Source organism: Cupressus sempervirens, chromosome 9, assembly GCF_028749045.1.
Source record: "Cupressus sempervirens isolate cs-2001-9-10 chromosome 9, ASM2874904v1, whole genome shotgun sequence".
In the NCBI taxonomy this organism is placed as follows: domain Eukaryota; kingdom Viridiplantae; phylum Streptophyta; class Pinopsida; order Cupressales; family Cupressaceae; genus Cupressus; species Cupressus sempervirens.
The window spans coordinates 210430794-210451715 of record NC_143126.1 but is presented as its reverse complement, the minus strand read 5'-3'; the positions used below and the strand labels follow the sequence as shown (position 1 = coordinate 210451715).

At 35.4% G+C, this 20922-nt stretch overlaps 1 protein-coding gene across 1 annotated transcript; it reads left to right on the top strand.

Moving 5' to 3' along the window:
- The first annotated feature begins 10434 nt into the window (after positions 1-10434).
- LOC149538238 (xanthotoxin 5-hydroxylase CYP82C4-like) lies at positions 10435-12176 on the top strand. Its single transcript, XM_089802604.1, has 3 exons — positions 10435-11178; positions 11220-11387; positions 11532-12176. The coding sequence occupies exons 1-3, from the start codon at positions 10447-10449 to the stop codon at positions 12174-12176; spliced, it is 1545 nt and encodes a 514-aa protein (XP_089658730.1). The 5' UTR covers positions 10435-10446.
- Positions 12177-20922: the final 8746 nt, after the last annotated feature.

Here is a 20922-nt window from a genome sequence, read left to right as displayed (position 1 = left end):
AATAGAGTATCTTATGACCCTAAGCATACTTAATGTCATCTAATGGGTCAAAAAGGGTCGTAGGGTATTCTAAGGGCCATTTTGAGTCATTATATCACATCATTTATATGGTTAGGGGTCCTAGGAACCATAAGCACACATATTGTGATTGAATGGGTTAAAACATGTCAAAGGGTACCCTATGACCCTTTTTTATCCTTTGGAACCATTATATGTATGGTTAATGGTCCTAAATCCTTTTAAAAACATATTGAGTATCCTAAAAATGGGTCATACTATTATAAAAGAATTTCAAAAAAAAATCAAAAAAAACTTGAATTTTTTTATTTTTTTTTTAAAGGTTATATGATTTGGGAATGGGTACCCGATACTATCGGGTACCTAATTAGGCTTGGTTTTGCTCTAGATGCCAACCCTCATGGTCAACACAAAAAAATCCCAAAAATGTGTTTTTGGTTTGTTGTTGTGTGTTTCTCACTTTGACGATGTAGCTGATGACTTTTTTTCATCCAAATTTGCTGAAACAAAAGGGGTTTCTTGAGAATGTTCTTAGCTTTCCATTGACATAATGTCTATAAAATTATGAGTTAAGTAAGTAATTATTACTTATTTTCTAATGGAGTTAGCTACAAAGTGTTGATTGACATACTGATTGAAAAATAGCAATAACTTTCAAACCGTATAAGATTTTTGAAATCCAAAAGATGCATCACATTCTATGCTTCGACTAGTATAAGAAAATATAAAATTGAACTTTGAATTTTTTTGAACTAGTTAAGGTGGTCAAACATGGGAGTTTTTTAATTCTAAAAACAATATAGTATAAAATTCACAATTAATTATTTATTTAGAATAAAAATACCCAAAAATATGTGTCACATCCGAGCATGAGTCTACTTTTTATATCTATAATTATATTAAAAAATATTATCATTTGATTTTGATTAAGGTGGTCAAACATATACCTACTTTTTATTCTTTCCCTAAATTTTTTGTAGTAATGTATTAAAATCCAAACTTTTGACCAGTCAAATATTTTTTCCTCCAGATAAGGCCTAGTAGTTTAGAAACTACATTATATTTCCTACAGATTATTTTCTTACAACTTTTTGATATAAAGTCCAGAACCACTTTAAAATTATGTCTCAAGTTGACATAACCCTGATTTGCAGGTTTTTCATTGCCACTTAAGGCCATATTTTGGTTTGACCATGATCCTGCACATACCCATAATTTTGATAACATTCTCATTGAAGCCTAGATTAGTTAGGATAGAAAAAAGAAATTCCCTCCTTATCTTATCATAAGCTTTGGAAATATCCAGTCCAAGGGCCATACCTGGGTTCTTGCTCCTATCCATAGAGTGAATTACCTCATGTGTGGTTATGACCGTATCAATAATTTGCCTCCCTAGCATAAAACCATTATGGTAGGGTCCTATAAACTTATCAAGAAGGGGCTTGATATGATTTACCATGATCTTAGTGAGAAATTTATAAATCATGTTGCAAAGACTAATGGGTCTAAAATCTTCCAAACATCTAGAGTCATCCATCTTAGGGATAAGAACAATGAAATTCTAATTATGTTCCTTCAGCAATTTATATGTTCTGACGAAGTCCTTAGTAGCATGGATCACATCGTACTAAACAATATCCTAGAATTCTTGGAAAAAATCTGGGGGAAACCCATCAGGACCAAGGGCTTTGTATTGATTCATGTTGAACATGACCTTTCTGACCTCCTCCTCCTTGACCTTACTAGTCATGTCCTCATTCATCTAGTTATTCACTGTCAGATTAAATGACTTCAAACTATCATTTTGCATGTTACTCTTGACCTAAACAACTGGGGGGTTGTAGATTTCCTAGAAATAGTTATTGGCCCTACCATCTATCTCCTCCACTTACTTTATCTCGTAACCACTATCATCCACCAACAGGTTTATGGTGTTTCTCTTTTTTCTCCTTGACGTCAATTTGTGGAAGAAGGTCATATTTTGGTCACCCTCCTCCAACCACTATACCCTATATCTATGTTTCCAAAAGATTTCCTCCTGATTTAGGAGGGTCTTCCACCTGTCCTAACACTCCCTCTCCTCCTACTGGTGCTCAGCATTAGCATTGCCTTGTGCTAGATGATTTTGGAGAGATTCCAACTACTTTTTAGTAGACTTATTTGCTTTGGATGTGTTTTCAAGTGAATATTTTCTCAATCCTCTTACCTCTTTGTGGATTCTGTCAAGTTTTCTAGCAATATAGAACATAGTCGTTCCTTCAAATGGATCCTTCCACCACTGTGCAATACAATCTTTGAACTTTGTGTGTGAGTGCCACATGATCTCATACTTGAAGGGCCTTTGTCTGGTAGGTTGACTCTGTGTCCATGTGAAAAAAAACATAGAATGATCTAATATGATCCTTGGACCTGCCTGTCCTAGCCAAATGAGATAAGGGCCTTGTCAAGCCTAACCTGAATCAAGTTTTTCCCCAATCTATAGTTAGACCAAGTGAAATAAGGACCCTATAGATCAATATAAATTAGGTCATTCCTCCTAAGGAAGCCCTCCAAGTCATGCATGCTTTCATAAAAGTCCTCCAAGCCCCCCATTTTCTCTGAAGGGTAGAGCGGGGTATTAAAATCCCCCATGCATAGAATATTTTTTGTCTCGTAGCATCAACCATTTTAGTAGCCTCATCCCAAACAACCAGTCTACCATTTTGAGTTTTGGGAGCATAGAAATTAAACAATTTCTAACTACTAACATGGGAGGTGAAACTCGTGATCACAAAATGGGTATGAAGGAGAATTACTAATCCCACTGCCTTTTCTGGGTGCCATAGCATAGAAATTCCATTAGAAGGCCCATTAGCATCACTATAAGAAAATTTAGGACCTGGCCAAATGTAAATAGCCACTCTAGAGAACACCTGCTCTGTTATTTTCACTTCCTGCAAAAGAATCATATCAATATTAAGTTCAATAATCTTTTGTTTAATTTCATACTTCTTCCTAGGACTATTAAACCTTCTCACATTCTAGGATATAATATTCATCTCTTATGATGTTGGGTTTCTTTCAGATTTTTTTGTTTCCCTTGTGCTATATCCTCTTCTATTTCCTTCTAACAGATGTTCCTAACTGGAGGTCTCCCAACCCTCATGCTTGACCCAACATCAGCCCTATTTACTCCTCTAGGCTTTCTCTTCAGGACTATACATTTAGTATCATTGTTGAGGAAATCGAGACTTGGTGCCTCTAAGGTGGGGGAAAGTATTTCAACAATACCTAGGAGTGAGACCACCAGGGTTCCATTTGTGAGTGATGAGTCATTCCCCTAGTTTGGGGATGTGTTGTGAGGGTTAAAAACTCCATCATCCTCCATCTCTTGGTTTAGCAATCCTCCACCTCTTGGTTTAGCAATCTCTTGGTTTAGCAATCTCTTGGTTTAGCAATCCTCCATTTGTGAGTGATGAGTCATTCCCCTAGTTTGGGGATGTGTTGTGAGGGTTAAAAACTCCATCATCCTCCATCTCTTGGTTAAAATTGAGCCAATTGTAGGGCTTGCACATCAACAATCTCCCCCACTTCTTGCTCAGTTGCTTCCTTTTTGTTAGTTTGACCACATATGATCTCCTCACCCTACCCATCAACATCCTCCTTCATAGGGTTTCTAACCTTCTCTCCATCTTTACTAATAACTCTATTCAAATCAGGGAGATCCTCCACGCAAGTTTCTATCAAACTTATCAGTTCCATATTCTCTTAACTTTTGGTTTGGTTAGCCATTTTAGTTGTTTTTAAGCTTTCAACCACCACCACACCCGGTGAGGACACTTTTTTCTTGAGTTTCTCTCCCTTCATGAAATCCACAAATAAATGTCCAAACATGTTGCATCTTTGACAAAAGGGAGCATCATTCTCATACACTAACGATTGCAACCAGGTACCCCATTTAGATTTTAGATCCACCATGGTTGGAAAAGTTTTGTTCATCCCCACATTCACACAAAACATGGCAAAGCCCAATTTATTCTTGGAGCTAATCATTATATCCATTTTTATGAATTGTCCATAGGAGTTTCCAATCCATATAAAAACCCACTCATCCTAGAATTCCAAGGGGAGATCGAGAAATCTTATCCAGACTGGTGCATATCTATAGAGATCACTCTCCAGGTTAAACCCTAGTTTCCATTTCACAAACATTAACTACTGTTAGCCAAAGTTCCAAAATTCCACCATGGTCGAATCACGGTCCCTTTCAATAATGAAGCTAAATAGAAAGAGGGAGTCTGCCATTGCTAAGACAGATACTGAACCCAAAAGTTTCCACCTCATCGAGCACCATTTTCTCACCATATCCACCATAGGTCAAAATGAGACAAACTTTCCAACAAGACATAGAGAAAAACCTGAGGAAATCGAATCAACCACTGAGTCAGGTAGTGAAATCAGTGGTACAGTAACCCCTAAGGAAAATGTGGGTTTCTCTCGAGAGTCCATAGAAATCTTGGATCCAATGAAAACCCCTAGCTAGTTTGACTTTGGGGTCACTGCCACTTCGACTGCCATCATGGGACCACCCAAAGGTTTGGGGCCCAAATAGGCACAGTCATTAGGAATGTCACCTAGTTCCATCAGGCTAGGATTTTCCACCCAATGCATCACTTGAGCATTCTAGGACTTAGCAAACAAAACTAGTTCTAGATCTGGGCACACAGGGGTCAGCTCCAGTAGGGGGGAGCCATCCCCTCAAAGATTGAGAGGGCATGAAATTAGGATTTAGACCAAGGGTTGGAAAAAATTGTAGAGCTCTCCAAAAAAAATGTTGTATAAACTGTGACTATTATAATTTTGAAATTGTTTTTACTTAGCATTACATTAGTTTTACTATGTTCAATATTTTTCATAAAGGTAGAAAATGCATCAACATTACATTTTTCATCTAGGAACTTAATGTTTCTTCAATAGTTTTATACATGTTATTTCATTCAAATTTTTTACATGGTTCATAATTTTGAAATTTTTTACTTATCATTACATTACTTTTACTATGTTCAATATTTTTCATAAAGATATAAAATGCATCAATATTACATGGCTTGCAACTTATTCTCAAAAGACCAAATAAGTTATGGAGGGCCAAGCAATCTTGCATATCTATAATTAAATACATGTTTGGCTATTTAAGTTTCATCGAAGTACCACAACAATTATAATTTAAAAACTATAATGATCTTGGATTTGAAACCCTTATATAGCTTGAAAACATATTTGTTATGACATATATACTATCTTGAGTTTGAAAACTTTAGATATCATTTTGAAAACAAATTTGTAATAACAGTTCAATTTTCGTAATGTCTAACCCACAAAGTTTTCAATTGTTATGAATGCAGATTCTAGCGGTTATCTGATCATTCCTTTCCTCTATCTTTTTATTAATATATGTTGCTTCATATTCAAAGAGTCATAAATAAGTGGTGTGAGAGAAGAACTTCATGAAAATAAGGGTATGGTATGCAATCCACAAGAAATTATTGATAGAAAATTATAATTATAAATAAAATAAAATAAAATGCAATGAACTATTTACTATCATACATAAATTATTTATAAATTATATAATGATCTATAAATGACTAAAGGTATAAGATAATATTCCTCTAGTTCACATATATTCTTTTACCATGGTTTCACTATTAGAGAGATAGCTTAGTCCCATTGAGATCACGGCAATGTGGAGGCACCCCCAAACTTTAATAAATGTTTAATTTCATAAGCTGGACTTAGTTGTAGAATAATGTGTGCATCTAAATAAGCATCGTAATAAAAGCACCAAAATAAAAGATCTCTAGGAAGCACAAAATAAAAGCATTTTAATATTGTTATAAAGATAACTCATAAGAAGAAAAATATATTATACATATATTTGATTTAAAATTCAATATCTAGTTTATTCATAATGCTTAATGTCTAGTTTATTCATAATGTTGAAGCATATGATTATTAATGAAATAACTAAATAGAAATTATTTATAGCTAAGGAGAATTTAGATTTCTATAAGATGGTCACACTAAACAATATTAAAGAACATGGACATGTATATGCATTCAAAATTAGCTATTATTTTAGACATTGTTAATCAATATTGGGGTTGAGTATTATTAGAAATTGAAGCAATCTTGTTCTCAAATAGGATTTAAAACTTTTTGGTAATGGGAATAATGAAGTATGGAATAGGATATCATATAAATGATGTGGTGGACATAGCTTTTGAACACAAGATGGAGGTGGTGTGTGTCCTAAGAAAATGGTTCTTTACACATTACAAGAAGAAATTCAAAAAATAAAATACACACACATGCACGCACGCATGCGCGCGCGTGCACACACACACACACACACACACACAACCATCTTGAATAAATGTCATCTTGAGTAATTTCAATTGTATATGATCATATAGACATCATACTACTCCCTTACAACATCCCATCTTGAGTAAATTTCAATTGTGTGTAATCATATAGACAGCATAATGCTCGTTTACAACATCCCTTTTTGTAGAGTTAATTATCAGGCAAGTAGATTGGCCCTTGAGATATGGAACAAAGGGTGCAGGAGAAGGCATCATCAAGGAATCGACTCTATAAAATTAGAGATGCAACATTAAAGATTTTCCTATTCTAGATTCTAAGTATGTTTTAGTTGGGACAAGTGCAACAAGTGTAGAAAAACCAATGCAGGACTCTTATTCATATTACAAGTGATCACACCATGGACTAATATTGAACCCAAATCAAAAATTCAAACCAAGATAATAAATTCAAGAATATTCGCATGGCATCAATTAAACACAATCTTTGAGCAACACCCAAAAGCACTAAACAAAGTGAAGAAGATAGTTCTAACATAAGTTCAAATACACTGGAGATCAGAAGTCTAAAGCTACCTCAAATCAAAAAATATTGATTGGTATTCCTAAGAAAACTCTTAATTATCCAACAATATTCAATTTTCTCTCTACTAAGATTCAGTTTTCTCTCTTCCAATGAAATTTTCGTGCTAAGTATGATATGAACTACACTACAATGCAACACTTTTTGTCATTAGCATAGGATTGAACTTTATATTTTCCTTACTTTTCATGGGAGACATCAACTTCAAGTCACTAGGGCGATTGAGATTTTGATGTTTGTAAAAGTAGCCATGTTTCAAGACAAAGAAATACACAAGATTTGTGGATGCAAAATAACTATTTTTAGGAGGCAATGATTTCTTATAGGCTTCCTCTTATTTAGGGAAAGAATTTGGGTTATAATCTTATGTTTAGGGGGCACTCATTATGGCTCATATTAGAAAAATTTTAGAGAAAAAAAGTACTCTTTCAAGCTTCTTTTTTTAAGAAGATCCAAACATATCTATCCAAGAGAATGAAGGAGATTTGTAAAACTTTGATTTATATATTTCAATAGGTTCAAATAAAAATTGATAGCTAACAAGAGAACTGATTTGTCTTTTAATGACTTTGAATTTTTGGATGATCATAGGATAAATCATACTGAAATACTAAACTATAATGGTATTATCTTAGGATTGGTAAATGCAATATTATTTAGATAAGTACTTAAGTGTTGATGTAATAACATGGAAAGAGGAGAAATAACATAATCAATCATGCCATTATACTAGTGGTGTGTAGCTTCTTCTTCCATAATTTTCAAATTTGAAGATACTTGTCCAATGATGTAATCTATAAAGTGCAAAGTTTCTAAAATGTCTTTTGAATGAGAAACAATTCCTTTGTTTAGGGTTCATAAGGTAATTTCTACTTTAGATTGACTTTCAAAGGTCATATCAAAATTTCATGATTAGATCACAAATGATAAAAACTGAGACTTGCAAACTTTTTATTTTGGGCTACCTTTGGAGGGACTATATGGTGTTGAGTGACCTAGTGCACTAAAAAAGGAGTCACAAAGCGATCATTGTAGAGTAAAATTTCAAGATGGTTGTAAAGTAAAATTTCTAAGGACATGCTTGATCTCCTTAGCATATGACAATAGTTTCAATATGATAGGGACAAAAATAGACTTGAAATGAACTATGGGAGAGTACACTAAAAAAAGATCCCAAAAGAATATGAAATTGTTGAGGATTACAATTTTTGACATTGCAATATGTTACAACTAATGGTACAATATATGTTTTCCCAACTCAAGATGATAAAGTAATGTACCAATGGAAATAACATAGGACATAGAAATGTTAAAATTAAGAGAAGTAATGAATATATCATTCAGAACACATGAATGTGTGTAATAGATACATATTGTGAATGCATGTATTATAATGGATATGCATATTGGAATGAATAAATATATATGTGATTGAATCAATAGGAATATGAAAAATGGATCTAGCTTTATATAAGAATATATCATTTGTTCACATTTAAATATATTAGACCACTATTTAAAATAAAAACAATATAGTAAATTTTATTATTCAAATTAAATTCTTTACCACTGCCTTCTTTGCTTCAAAGGAATGTAACAAAAATATATGGATGCAAAAACATTAATCAATAAAGAACTAAAAGCATCTATCATGTTTGTGACACTTCAATGTGCAAGACATAAAACATTGTTATTTTATTATTAAAATAATTCTATAAAAAAATTTACAAGTTAGAATATTTTTTATTAAGAGAAACAACCAAACAAGGGGATCTACCCTTAGAATGTGTGTGTGTGTGTGTGTGTGTGTGTGTGTGTGTGTGTGTGTGTGTGTGTGTGTGTGTGTGTGCGCGCGTGTGTGCGCGCGCATGTGTGTTGGACACTTTAATCGTGTTAGACACTTTGTCCCCACAATTAGTAATATCATTTGGAATTTATTATTGTACTACGATGATAGTATATTTAAAACAACTATACCACTAAGTTGCCCATGGTTGAAATATGTGTAAGAAAGAAAACAAAGGAGGTGTAGATTATGTAGATACTGGTGATGTTGAGAATGGAGAGGAGGTGTAGATTATGTAGATAATGGTGATGCATATGAGATTTTTGTTTTATCATTGCTCTATTGGAGAAAGCTCAGGACTCTTGAGGAGACATTATGGTAAGAGGTTATTGTTCATATTTCTAAGGAGATACTTTGCTTGGTGATTGTTCCTATTTCTAAGGGGGTTCTTTGCTCAGTTGTTTTTCTTGTTATGACTGTTAGCATAGACTAGACCTTCTTTTTCTTCTCAGAGAAGGTCTCTATTGTTAGTGTCTCTAAGATGGTGGTGTTTGTGTGGGATATTTTGCCTCATTATTGCATTTTGTTTAGTACTTTATTTCAGGTATATTGGTCAAGTCTTTGCTAGGTAAAGCTAATCCACTTAATGATTTTACCCTTTTGATGGTCCTACTTTTGTTGTGGTTATTGGGCATTATGTTTTCGCCATATTTCATTTTGCGGATCACACTCACTTATATCTCAATGAAGTCTTTGCTTCTAGGTCTATCCTATACATAGAACTATCTTTTTGAGGTGGATGTTGCAGTATCTAGCACTCACAGTAGTCCTATTGAGGCGGACACTATTTCTACATGTTTGTTGGTGGTTATGCTTTGGTGGCTACAGTTGTGGAGGTCTAGTTTGGGGTCTCAACTTTGTTGCCATTGGTTGTTCCTTCAGAATACCCTATAGAAGTGGAGAATATTTAATTGCCCTAATTTTTCCATCCAAATTTTCCTTTTAAGATGGAAGTTATTTGTAAGTCAAGTTCCTCATTGTGGCCATTTATTGAGGTGGAGAGAATTTAAGATTTCAACATCTCTTGAAGATGTTGGTATTACCCCTCTTTAGAATCTAGCCCAAACATTTGTTGTGTAGTATTTGGTTTTAAATTACTTGTATGACCCATTTTTATGTGAACGGTTTGTAATTTATAATGTTTTGTTATAAGAAACCTTCACTTGTCCAATTTTATTTGTTATTATTATTATTTATGTTGGAAAGTGGCATGTTTGACTTATGTATTACAAGTGCTACAATATAATTAATATAATACAATGTCACTTCAAATAATAAATAAAACTAAATAACCACAGCTGTAAATGTAAGTAAAATATTATTTCAATCTAGAAGGATATTGCTTTCAATCTAGAAGGATACTGCTTAAGAAATTACGATAAAAGATTCTTGGGACAAGCCTTTGATTGCATCGTTTTTTATCATTCTTTTTTCCTGGTTTCTTCCGCCCTCTATTAAAATAAACGCCTGTATCCATCATGATTACGTAACAGGCGTTACAATTCTCGTATATCTTACTAAACAGTTATTCAGGATATCTTTATATAAGTAGATAGCTGGTCATTGTATCATAATCATTCTAGTTTAATAAATCATCTACTATGAATTGGGTATGCCTGATTATATCATCGAGTATGAATTCTAGTTTTACAGTTGGGTTTGCCACAGTTTTTCTCTTTGCAATAATAGTTTTTCTGCTGAAAAAAGATAGAAATGGTAACCTTAGATTACCTCCAGAGCCCAGAGCCCTCCCCATAATAGGCCATTTTCATCTTCTGATGGACAAAGAAAAGCCCTTGCATAGAATTCTTGATTCACTCTCAAAAGTTTATGGACCCATTATGCATCTCAGATTTGGTAGTCGCCCTGTTTTGATCATTAGTTCTTCAGAGCTGGCCAAGGAATGTTTTACTGTGAATGATTTGGCATTTGCTTCTAGGCCTCCTCTTTCTCAGGGAAAGCATCTTGGTTATGATTTCATGTTCATGGGTTGGGCTCCATATGGATCTTACTGGAGAAATGCTAGAAAAATCTGTGCTCTTGAGCTTCTCTCTTCTAAACAGATCCAAACATACCGATCCAAGAGAATGAGGGAGATTTGTAAAACTGTGAGCTATCTCTTTCAAGAGGCTCAGATGAAAAGCATAGTTAATATGAGAAGTGTTTTGTCTCAGATGACTTTGAATGTTCTGATGAGCATGATAATGGGGGATGAGTATTTTGGAGAGGAAGGAGGGATGTCATATGAAGAAATTGCACATCTGATTGAGGAGTCATTTGTGCTCCATGGGGCTGTCAATATTGGGGATTATATTCCATGGTTGAAGTGGTTTGATTTGCAAGGGTATGAGAGGGCTATGAAGAAGGTGCAAGGGAAACTTAATCGTATGAGAGGGCTATGAAGAAGGCGCAAGAGAAACTTAATCCCTACATGCAGAGAATAGTGGAGAAGCACAGGGAAAACCCACCAAAAGAGAAGGAAGAGATGGACTTCATAGATGTGCTTATCTTGCAGGCTGAAGAGAATGGTGAAGCAATCCCTGACAAAGATACCTTCATCAAAGCCATTGCCTTGGTAAGCTCTTTTCCATGAATATGTACGATTTAATAAGATAAATTATATCTTTTATTTTAAAAATTATGAATACATTTTGTTTATTAATAATAATCTAACTTATACTTGTTACTTTTAGGCTGCTGATTAATATTTTTTTTCTAGAATATGTTTAGTGCAGGTTCAGATACTTCTTCACTTGTCTTAGAATGGGCATTATCATTATTAATATTGCATCCTAACATATTGAAAATGGTTCAAGAGGAGCTTGATTTCAAAGTTGGACAAAATAGGCTCGTAGAAGAGTCTGATATAACACAACTAAAAGACTTGCAAGCGATAGTCAAGGAGGTAATGCATCTTTTCCCGCCTGGACCTTTACTTGTACCACATGAATCAATCAAACCATGCACAATTGGAGGCTTTCATATCCCGGTGGGAACAATATTAATGGTAAATGCATGGGCAATTCATAGAGACCCAAGAATTTGGAATCAACCGATAGAATTCATACCTGAGCGTTTCTTGGAAAATAATATAGAGATAGAGAGCATAAAAACTTCAGGGAATGCATTCGAAATGTTTCCTTTTGGGGTAGGAAGACGAGGATGTCCTAGTGCCTCTTTGGCAATGTGCCTAGTGCATATAACTCTTGCAAGGTTGTTGCAAAGCTTTGATTGGTTTCTTCCTGAAGGTAAAGCACTTGATATAAATGAAGGAGTTGGTTTGACGATGCCAAAGGAAATACCTTTGGACGTTGCTATTAAATCTTGCCTCCCACCTCATCTATATCCAAATTCTATGAAATAATAAGCTTAATTGTTGAAGTTCTTAATGTATTTGTGGACTTCAATAGACAATTAAGATCATTTTCTTTCTCTTTTAAAGAGAATATCCCAAAAATCCTCAAATAAAAAATATTAATGATGTTTTAGTTGTTTCTTTCATGTCTCCTCTTGCATGAGGAGAATGTTTGGGTTATAGATTATGAAAAATAGGTCAAGAGATCTATCACTCTCAAAAAGATGAAACTTAACCATTATTGCAAGTATTTTTAAACCTATTTTATACTAAACTCATTTACTCTTTTTTGGCTCAAGTAATAACATGATACCATGCTACTAATAGAGATGGGATTATTTGAATGGTTCACTCATTTCTAATAATAGTTATATAGTAAAGATAGGTCATTTATAGCAAATATGACAATAACAGATCTTAGCTAGCATATGCATTTTTTTGTTTGTTTATTTTGAGAGATAATACCAAAAATTCATTAGCATGTGATATTTCCTTTAAAATTGTTTTTGAATATAAAAAACAACAAGAGGGTGTTGACCCGTGTTACAAACAGAGGACACTGGAAATTGTTAAACAAGTAATTAATAACACTAGTGCAAGGCATCCAAGGGGACATCAACTAATGTCTACCTCTATCAAAAAAAAAGTTCCCAATGCAACAAATCCACCAACCATGGTCTGTGTTGCTAAGGATTAGCATGGGACAAGCCCTCATACTAGCTACATTCTTAACTCAAAACCAAGAACTAAGGATGTGGGTGAGCCCTTTAAAACTAACAACAACCACTCGATCACATGAGAAAAAGAAACAAAGAGGGAGAGACAAACTCATCCTCAGAAGGCCTAGAAACCAATCATAGGCAACGAGTAGCGTGTTCTTCTTTCATGTTTATAGCTATAGGTCCACATCCAACAGAACCACTAGTTCAAGTTAGCGGTTTCAAAAATCTTCAGTCCCCCCAAGAACTCCCTTCCCACCTCAATAGCGAAGGGGTCCTCCTCAATAGCAACTGGGAGAGGGAAGATACTGAATCTAATGTTGGGGGAGAGAAACTCCCAAACATCCACACTATCTCTAGTGGCCACCCAGGTGCCATCCCCTTTAATAAAACTAACCTCCATCACCAAAAACACCAGAATCAACTCCACCTCTATAGGAGTCAATCTCACAGTTAAGATTGTAGAGGGCTCAACTAGCAAACCCCACATCCACTTTGGAGGAACACTCAAAATCCACAAATGAAGATTAGAATAGGTAATACACCTAGTATAGCTTCCTTCCCTCTTGAGAACAAGGAAACCCACCTCAATAGGGATAATGAGGAGGAAAATAAACCCCAAACAAACCTTCTTCTTAAACCACTCCACCTTCCTAGCATTGAAAAAATGAGGAGTATTGTTCAAACTACTATCAGCAACATCCACACAATATATCACCACCTCAATAGATGGCATCTCTACCTCAATAAGAGTTTTGTACATAATGTACAAAAGTGTGAACTAGTCCTCAAACCAAAGTACCAACTAAAGGTACCTTTGAAATAGAAGATGGGAGTACATCTCAATAGAAACAACAACTGCCTAGTACCTAACAAGAAAACCAAAAAATAGAGCCCACTTAAGAAATTAGGCAATACACATCATAAAAGAAGCACCAAAGCTCGATAAGGAGGCAAAGTGGAGAGATCCATGACTTCCAACCACTAAAGTACCAACGAGCCCCCAAATTTGGTAAACCCAAAAGTAGAACACCCCTGGATGAACAAAGAAGGGACAAAAACCAATCTTCCCAAGAGATAAAATACCTTCGGTGAAAGATCCCCACTATTCCAGGGGAGCACCAAAAACTCCCAAGAAAACCACTCCAAAAGCATGAGGATACCCAAACTTGCCAACAAATAAAATAGCATTGGGCCCCCAGATATGGGTAACCCAACAACACAACACTCTTGGACGCAACATGGAGAGGCATAAAACAAATGTTCCAAGCTCACAAATAAAGAAGTCATCACTAATGGAAACACCCCACAGTCTAGAGGTAAACCCACCAATGATAAAACTGGATCCATTTCTACAAAGCAACATATCAGAGAAAACAACATCCCTAAAGGGCTCAGAAGGAAACAATAACCAAGTCCCCCACTTTGCAATTGACTCCACCCACAGTTCACAAAAACATACAACAACCCAACAGGGGGTAGGCATAGGGGAGGTCCTCCTTCCATTTGGCTCAACATCTTCCAAATCCCCATCGTCTTCATCATTAGATTTTACACCATTTGAAACCCTAGCCATACACAGCACCATGCTCATGCTTCTACTCCCACTAAACATTTTTTTTAGTGTGCCTTTAAAATTGTTATTTGTGTGATATTAATACAATCTATAATAGGTCACATTCTTTTATTCTAGTCAGAAACGTATTTAATGACATATAGGATGACTTGTTTGTTTTTACTTTATGTAAATTAAAAATATTATTAGGTTGTTAATCTTGACCATGAATTACACAATTCATCATAACTTAACAAATTAAAGCTACACCTATAATACTAGAATACGGTGATGTATATAAAATTATACGTTTTATATTATATGAACATTACATGATCCTTAATATTCTCATCTCTAAATACTTCATAAAATATATGTAACAAATAGAGGAAATAATATATTGGAGAGAGGATGGTTTGGTAATTAAATGCCAAATATTGTTCTCATAGTTTTTGAAGTTATAATTTATTCAAATAGAAATGATACTTGAACATTATCTTGTATGATTTGTAATATAATCTCCAATATTTTTACAAAGATAGAAACAACATTAGTGTTTTATAGCTTACAATAACTTATGTTTAAGAGGCCAATATGTTTTGAAAGATCATTTAATCTTGCATATCCATAATCAAGCACATGCTTGGTTACTCATGTGTCATAAAAGTAACCAAAAACAATATCAATTAAAAATTTGTGATTATCATGGGTTTCAACTCCATGTGTGGCTTGGAAACTTATTTATCATGGTAACATTATTATCTTGGATTTCAATTCCTTCTATAATTTGTAACATACTTGTCATAAGAGATTGATAGTCATATTACCTAACGTACTAATTTCATTATTATTGAGGATATGGATTTCAATGGTCATTTGACAATTACTTTAGTCCATCTCTTTATTTTTGAAAATTATAAATAAATGATGAGAATTTTGTGTTAATGAAATTAAAGGTATTGCCGAAAGTAATTCACAAGAAATTCATAATACAAAATAAAAATGTTACTATAATAAAAAATAAAAGGCTCTAAATTTTTAATATTATATCATAAATTGTGTATAAATTATATAAATTTTGTAAATGATGTGGAATAACATGTACACATAAATAAGCATCACAATCCAAGCTACTAAATAAAAATATGTATATATTGTTATAAATCTGTAAATTATAAGTAATGAGAGATTCTTAACAAAAATTTATGTCATACACATAGTTTTCGAAGTATTAGATAGAAGCCAAAAGGACAGGGGGTTGACCCCAGAGTACAAAAAGCTTGAAGGATCAGCTAGAGGTTACCTCCCAATTATCTAACCGATACCAATTTTATACTTCAAAAAACATATAATTTCCTAAACAGAACCATCATTGTCATCAGTCCTATTACTAATCAACAAAAAAAATGTAAAAGCATTCCAGTAGCTAGGGAACTTATTGTTGTTATCAGTCCAACACTTAATCATATACATATATAATAAAACCTCGTAGGGTACCAAGTTTAGAGTTATTGAAAACATAAAAAGAAAAAGAAAAAATATAAACAAGGCTAGCTACCTTCGTTCTTTTTTGGTTCCTTGTTCTTCTTATCCTCAGGCTCATCCCTGTTCACGTCCACCCCCTCCTCTTTAACAAGTTTGTCTCGGAGCATCTTCAGTTAATCCTTCGCCAGGAAGCTATAAATGGAGTAGGTAGATTCACTCTCCTTGCCCAAATCCTTCACGTCCTTATTCACCTATAGGAAATAAAGAGTAGTGGCATCTAAATGCATAACTTTCTTGGAGAATTTAGCCAGAGTGTCAATTTTTTGGCAAATGCCAATGTTATTGTCCATTATCTCCTTCATCAAATGCTCTAGCCTATCTAATCGAGCCTTACTCTGGTCATGGCTATGCTTCCCCTTTTTCCCCCCACATTTGGGAGTGCCTTTCATGGGGGAGGTGATGTCCTCCCCCCCCCCCCAACTTCTAGTTAGGGATGGGATAGCTTCAAGGGTATTTGAGATATGTGAGGGACTGGGAGGGTTGGAAACAGGCTTCTTTCTAATGTCCTAGTGTGGCCTCTTCCTCTTGGTGGGTTTTTTCTCACTCTCGGTAGACTTAGAGCTAAAGTATTGTTGGAGAGGGGGTGGAGAACTTAAATTTCTCCTAAGCATTCTTCTTGCTCCTCCTCATGTTTGTATCTGAATCAATGAGGCTTATTTTTACCTCAGAGGCAGGGTTTTCTTGATTTTTTTGTGGCTTGAGTGGGGGCCAAGGTCCATGGATATTTGGGGGGTGATAGTAGCCAACAAGTTGACCAATAGCGATGGGTTTAAGGAAAGGTGGTAGTTGTAAATTTTATTCATGAAACCCTGGTATATGAGATAAAAGGATTTACACTCCTCTTTCTTTTTCCTAGTTTTATAGACATTGTTTTCCATGGAATTCAAAATAAGATACAAAAAAGAAATCTGATCCAAGTTCCTAAAATGCTTGAGAATGGGGAAATGGTAGTAATATAGTACCTACAACTAATCTTCAAGGGTAATATACCTCATTATGGCATAGCAAATCATATCCCAGGGCTTCAGGAGATCCTTTCTGGAAAACTCACCATGTATTCGAACGGGCTCCTCATTAAATTTGAAGAACTTCCTCAGAATGGTTCCATCATTCACTCTGGCCTGCTTGCACCAATTCTTACCCCCAAGGGAAAACCCTCCAACCCTAGCAATAACCTATTCCATGACTTTGAGTGTCATCCCATTGGTGTTCTTTTTCCTATTATTCCATGAATTAAAGAATTGAATCGAGATGTGCTCATCATTTTTTTCCATTCCTGAAGATAAACCATCACAGCTTCACTCTTACGGATGCAAGCCTCAACCCCCACTTGTTCAATGTGGTCACTGGCACCCATTTATCCACCCAGCTCAACCACCAACTCCTTAGTTTTTTTGACATCTCCTTGTTACGGGTTTGGCAGTCATAGTAGGTTAAATAAATTGCACAAAGGATGAAAATGTTAAGGCAGCAAAAACCCATCATAAGACCACAAGGTTTCCCAAAAACCAAAAAACTTCCCTCGGTGGCACGTGTGATCAGTACCTTTCCTTTTGTAATCATCCATCACCAGTTGTAGTTGGAGTAGGGTTTGATTTAAGTGGTTTTGTCATCTTTCTTTTTAAGTTTTTTATATCTTAACAAATCCACTTCATTCATCCTTTTTCGAAAATAATTAAGGTTCATTGTAAGAGGATCATAAAAGAAAATCCTTACACAATCTTGAGAAAATATAACTTTATTAAATGAAATTTTTTGGCCTTCCTGTCCACACGGATTCTTAGAGGCACACCATCTATTCATGCAGCATTATGAGAAGTATACTCACATTCCATCATCACTTGAGTTGATGATGGAATTTGACTAACATCCTCCCATTAGATTAGGCATGTGACATTATGGTCTATGTGGATCTCTTGACACCCCTCCATCAACTTGAAAATTTCATCTGTTGTCGCTTTGATCTTCTACCTACTCTGGCCCTCTCCTTTAATAGATTTAATAATTAACATTGAATCCCCCTCAATTTCCAACCTGTTAATTCCTCTTGCTCTTGCAATTCTCATTCCAAGAGCCACGGCTCTTGCTTCATTGTTTGATACCTCTTTTTAATTCCTAGTATAGGCAATCACTAGTTCCCTCATACAATTGTGGAAGACACCTCCAGCAATAGTGCTTCTTGCCATGGTCGATCCGTCAAAATTAGATTTTATCCATGTCTTTGGGGGGGGTTCCACATTGTTCTCTATCTACCCATAGCTTTGGAGTTTTCAAACTATGCCACCATTGGGCCTAAGTCCCAAGTGGATGCCCCCTTCATATCAAGTCTTCCTAGGGAATTCTAGGGGGGAAAGGGGGGGTGTGGTTCCATTGCTAGAGCCCACTACATTCTTTTAGGAGTTTGATAACCTATTGGACTACCACTGAACTAGAAGTGGCTTTGTCCCTAAAGATTTTATTATTCTGCTTCTTCTTGATTTTCCATTAATACGTACGATGGGATTACTGTCCATAGATTTTTAAGATATGGGTGATATAATAGTCCATCCTAGTGAACAAGTTTCTACAAGATTTCATTAGCACACCACTGGACCTCCCACAATGCAAGGACCCCCGTCCACACATATGAAGCAAAAGGGCAATGGATGAGAAGGCGTGGGATAGATTCTGCATCTTGGTAACATAAGACATAGCAATTAGCTAGTTGGCACCCTCTCCTTTGAAGATTATCAATTATGAGGATAGTCCCATGCAAGATCATCCACCAAAAGAAATTTATTTTTGGCAGGATCCATGGGTGCCAGACCTTTCTCCAATCTCCCTTAACCACCACCCTCCTTGACAACAAAGATAAGGTGACTTCACTGTGAAGTCACCTAAGGGATAAGTCTCCAAACCAAGGAGTCATCTATTAGGGTGAAAGGAATTTGATAAAATTGAAGGAGATTTTACAGTTTCAAGGCAAGGCTCATCCCAGTAAACTTTTGATTCTGAATTTTAGTCCATTGATGATCCGAGGTGATATAGCTTTGAGTCAGAGTACCAATATGTCTAGTACAAGTCTCACACAAGGGTAGAAACCTAGTGTGCATGAGGGGGTCATCATGAATATTATATTATTCCCATAAATTAGTGATGTTTCTATACCCCATAATCCAATGACAACCCATCTTCAAAAAATTTTGGGTGTGCACCACATTGTTCCAAATTGTAAACCCTAGGGGAGAGAATAGGTCCATAGGAAATGATGGAACAATTCCCCTCCAAGGTACTTTGCCATCACAATGTTGCACCAACTACCCATAGAGTTCATCAATCTTTAGCCAACCTTGGTTAGGAGGGCCTTATTCACATGTCCTATCCTTCTTATATTCAAACCTCTAAGTGCCTTAGGATGGCAGACTTTTTCCCAGCTCACCAAGCTCATCCTAGACTTCTCTTCAGAACCTGACCATAAGAAATTTCATTGAATTGCTTCAATAATGTCTCTAAATCTTCTAGGAAGTTTAAAGATAGAGAGAAAATACACCGGAATGCCCTGCAAAGATGCTAAGAGAAGCTGGAGTTTCCTTGCACTACTTAGTATCTTTCCTTTCCAACCTTCCATCTTTCTCTTGAAAGCATTCAACCAGACCATTCCAGTACTTATTGGAGAGTTCTTTAATTGTGAGTCAGAGACCAAGATTGGTATCTAGGAGAAACTCCTCATGGAATTCCAATATTCTGGTCACCTTTTCTCTCAATCTAGCATCAATTTTGAAAATATACACTTTGCTTCTTCTGATAGTTTATGCATTATCCTGAAACCATCGCATACTGATTCAGAATATCTTTCCACTCCCTAGCTTCATCAACGAAAGAGATTCCCGTCATAGGGACATAGGTTTTACACCTTTTATTCTGCCAAAGTTAGTCATGGTCACTAAATTTCTACTTAGCACCTCCTCCACAATGACGAATAGGTAAGGTGATAGGTGGTCACCTTGTCATAGACCTTGGGAGGAAGAAAAAAATCTACCAGGAGCCCCATTAACAAGCACCAAAAATGTAACAGTGTTCACCACATTCCTAATAATTCTAATAACATTCTCATTGAAGCCTAAAGTAATCAGGATAGCAAAAAGAAATACCCTACTGACCTTATCATAAGCCTTGTTAACCTAGGTTCTTTCTCCTTTCCATAGAGTGAATTACCTCATGTGTGGTTATGACCACATCAAGGATCTATCCACTTGGCAAAAAAACCATTTTGGTAAGGTCTTATAAACCTATCAAGAAGGGGCTTGATACAGTTAACCATAATCTTGGTGAGAACTTTATAGATCATGTTGCAAAGACTAATGGGTATAAAATCTTCTAGATGTCGAGGATCGTCCATCTTAGGGACTAGAACAATGAATGTCTGATTAAGCTCCTTCAATAGTTTGTCTATTCTAACAAAGTCCCTAGCTATGTGGACCACATCGTACTTAACAATATCCTAGAATTCTTGGAAAAAGGTCAGGGAAATCCATCAGAACCTGGGGCTTTGTACTAATTCATGCTAAACAATACCTTTCATACCTTCTCCTCCTTGGCATTGCCATTCATGGCCTTATTCATCTGGTTATTCACCATAGGATTAAACAACAAGTAGTTATGGCCTTCCCTTTTATCTCCTCAACTTCATTTATCTCCTAATAATTATCATCAACTAATAGGTTTATGGTGTTTCTCTTTTTTCTCCTTGACGTCAATCTATGGAAGAAGGTCATATTTTGATCACCCTCCTCCAACCACTATACCCTAGATGTTTGTTTCCAAAACATTTCTGCCCGACTTAGAAGGGTCTCTCACCTGTCCTAACAAAATGGTCTTCCACATAGTTTGATTGCTAAAAAATTTCCAATTCTTTTATTATGCTAAAGCATATGACAATTAATGAGACAATTGCATA